The sequence below is a fragment of the Geospiza fortis genome, unplaced genomic scaffold (genome assembly GCF_000277835.1).
Source record: "Geospiza fortis unplaced genomic scaffold, GeoFor_1.0 scaffold735, whole genome shotgun sequence".
Lineage (NCBI taxonomy): Eukaryota > Metazoa > Chordata > Aves > Passeriformes > Thraupidae > Geospiza > Geospiza fortis.
In genome coordinates this window covers 108,467-111,867 of record NW_005054739.1, presented here as the reverse complement: position 1 = coordinate 111,867, position 3,401 = coordinate 108,467, and the positions used below count along the sequence as shown (strand labels likewise).

Genomic DNA, 3,401 nt, shown 5'->3' with positions numbered 1-3,401 from the left:
TAATTCCCATTTCCCTGTATAATTCCCATTTCCCCTGTATAATTCTCATTTTCCTGTATAATTCCCATTTTCCCTGTATAATTCCCATTTTCCCCTGTGTAATTCCCATTTCCCCTGTATAATTCCCATTTTCTGTGTAATTCCCATTTTCCCTGTATAATTCCCATTCCCCTGTATAATTCCCATTTTCCCCTGTGTAATTCCCATTTCCCCTGTATAATTCCCATTTTCCCCTGTATAATTCCCATTTTCTGTATAATTCCCATTTCCCCATTTCCCCTGTATAATTTCCATTTTCCTGTATAATTCCCATTTCCCCTGTATAATTCCCATTTTCCCCTGTATAATTCCCATTCCCCTGTATAATTCCCATTTTCCCCTGTATAATTCCCATTCCCCTGTATAATTCCCATTTTCCCCTGTGTAATTCCCATTTTTCCCTGTGTAATTCCCGCTTTCCCAGCTGTACGAGTACTGGTGGGTGCAGGGCCCCCTGGACGGGAACTCCTCGTCCCGGATTCCCGGCTGTGTCCGCTCCGGCGTCCGTCTGTCCCCCGCGCTGTCCCCGGCCTTCGAGCTGCGCCGCTGGGACTCGCGGGAATTCTCCACGTGGACCGAGAGCCGCTGGAAGGACATCAGGGCCCGGATCTTCCTGGTGGCCAGCAGGGAGCTGGAGGTGACACGGGGGACACCCCGAGGGGACAGGGATGGGACACAGAGAGGTGGCAGGGACACGGACACGGGGATGGGACAGGGAGGGACCCTGGGTTTATCCCAATCCCCAATATCCCCAATTCCCAATATCCCAAATCTCCAACATCCCAAATTCCCTATCCCCAAGATCCCAAATTCCCAATCCACAATATCCCAAATCCCCAATTCCCAATACCCTAATTCTCAGTATCCCCAATATCCCAAATTCCCAATATCCCCAATATCCCCAATATCCCAAATTCCCTATCCCCAATATCCAAAATCTCCAATGTCCTAAATTCCCACTCTACAATATCCCAAATCCCCAATTCCCAGTGTCCCCAATATCCCAAATTCCCAATATCCCAAATTCCCAATATCCCAAATTCCCAATATCCCCAATATCCCAAATTTCCCAGTTCCTAAATCCCCATTCCCAAATCTCCTAAATTCTCAATATCCCCAATACCCCAAATCCTCAATTCCCAGTATCCCCAATTCCCAATCCCCAATATCCCCATTCCCAATATCCCCAATATCCCAAATTTCCCAGTTCCTAAATCCCCATTCCCAAATCTCCTAAATTCTCAATATCCCCAATACCCCAAATCCTCAATTCCCAGTATCCCCAATTCCCAATCCCCAATATCCCCATTCCCAATATCCCCAATATCCCAAATTTCCCAGTTCCTAAATCCCCATTCCCAAATCTCCTAAATTCTCAATATCCCCAATACCCCAAATCCTCAATTCCCAGTATCCCCAATTCCCAATCCCCAATATCCCCATTCCCAATATCCCCAATATCCCAAATTTCCCAGTTCCCAAATCCCCATTCCCAAATCTCCTAAATTCTCAATATCCCCAATATCCCAAATCCTCAATTCCCAGTATCCCAAATCCCAAATTCCCAGTATCCCCAATTCCCAATCCCCAATATCCCAAATTCCCAATATCCCAAATCCCCAAATTCCCAGTTCCCAAATCCCCAATCCCAAATCTCCTAAATTCCCAAGATCCCAAACATCCCAAACATCCCAAATTCCCGTTTTTCCCCAGCTGCTGACGCTGGCCCTGGGGGTGCTGGTGCTGCTCCTGTCCCTGCTCTGCACCTTCCTCATCAACTCCAAGGCCTCGCTGCTCTTCGGGATCCCGGCCCCGCCCGGCTCCTCTGGATACTGAAAATCTGGGAAAAACCGCCCGGAAAATCCCAGAAAAACATCCTGGAAAATTCAGGAAAACTGCCTGGAAAATCCGGGAAAACATCCTGGAAAATTGCAGGAAAACCTCCTGGAAAATCCCGGAGAACCTCATGGAAAATCCCAGAGAAACATCCTGGAAAATCCAGAAAAAATGCCTGGAAAATTCGGGAAAACCTCCTGGAAAATTCAGGAAAACTTCCTGGAAAAGCCTCGGGAGGGAATCCCCCCCTGGAGCTGGAAATGCCAGAGGTGTTCCCGGGAAATTCCCGGAATTCCAGGTGGGATCGGTGCCCTGGGTGGGAAATTCCCAAAATTCCCATTTGGATTCGATGCCCTGAGTGAAAAATTCCCCGGAATTCCTGATTGGCAAATTCCTGGAATTTCTGGATGGATCCAGTGCCCTGAGCAGCAAATTCCCAAAATTTTCCTGGGAAAATTTTCCCATCCTGTTTCCCAGGGTGGAGCTTTTCCCAAAATCCAGATAAAGGAAGGATAAAGACTTTTTTTGGGGGGGGGAATTGTGAGGAATTCCAAAGGGTCTGGGAATGTCCCAATGGAAAAAAGTCCCTTTTTCCCCTGGGATTTGTAAATATTATAAATAAATCCATGGAATTTCCAAGGAACCTTTTTTATTTCCAGGTTTTTTTCGCCGAAGAAAAAGAGGGGAAAACGCTGGGAACTGGGGGAGTTTGGGGTTGGATAAAAAAGATGGGATTTGGATCCCAAAGAATTCATGGAAAAGGAGGAGCTGATTGGGAAAAGCTTTGGGATAACAGATGGGGAGGAAGGGACGGGGCCAGATGGAGCCGAAATTCGGGATAATGGGCTGGAAATTTGGGATATTGAGCCGGGAATTCGGGATAATGAACCGGGAATTTGGGATAATGGGCGAGAAATTTGGGATATTGAGCCGGGAATTCCGGATAATGGGCCTGGAACTTTTGGGATAATGAACCGGGAATTCGGGATATTGAGCCGGAATTCGGGATCGTGGGCCTGGAGCTGCAACTGTGGATGAGCAAAATCCCGGGAATTCTCAGGACTGGGAATGAACAGAATCCCGGGAATTCCCGGGACTGGGAATGAACAGAATCCCGGGAATTCCCGGGACTGGGAATGACCAAAATCCCGGCAGAACCTTCCCGGCTCCGTGGGGTCTTTGGGGTCCGAGCACATCCCTGGATGGGATCCCCCATTCCCGGCAATTCCAGGCGGGAATCCCGGCAGGGAAAAGGAGGAAAAGCTGGGCCGGGACCCTCCCGAAGGGAATTTCCCGGGAATTTCTCTGGGACCCGCGGCCCCGATCCCGGTTCCGTGTTTGGGATCAGCTCCCCGATCCCGGTTCCGTGTTTGGGATCAGCTCCCCGATCCCGTTCCAGGAGGATCCGGGGCGGGAGGGGCGCCCGGAATTCCCGGCGGGAAGCGCTGGCAGCGGGGGCGGCTCCGCTCGTTCCTTCCCGGGCTCAGCTGCGGCCGCGCCGGGAACGATCCCAAAAAATCCCCTCG

The 3,401-nt window shown here is 49.7% G+C and overlaps 1 protein-coding gene across 1 annotated transcript in view; it reads left to right on the top strand.

The window, feature by feature from the left end:
- NCSTN (nicastrin) overlaps positions 1 to 2,522 on the top strand; it is a gene marked incomplete at its 5' end in the record, with an annotated part of 21,963 nt that extends 19,441 nt beyond the window's left edge. The window contains 2 exons of the mRNA XM_031065341.1: positions 464 to 676; positions 1,753 to 2,522. Of these exons, the coding sequence (XP_030921201.1) occupies positions 464 to 676; positions 1,753 to 1,875 (336 nt within the window). The remainder of the gene's footprint in view (positions 1 to 463; positions 677 to 1,752) is intronic.
- Between the last annotated feature and the right edge of the window lie 879 nt (positions 2,523 to 3,401).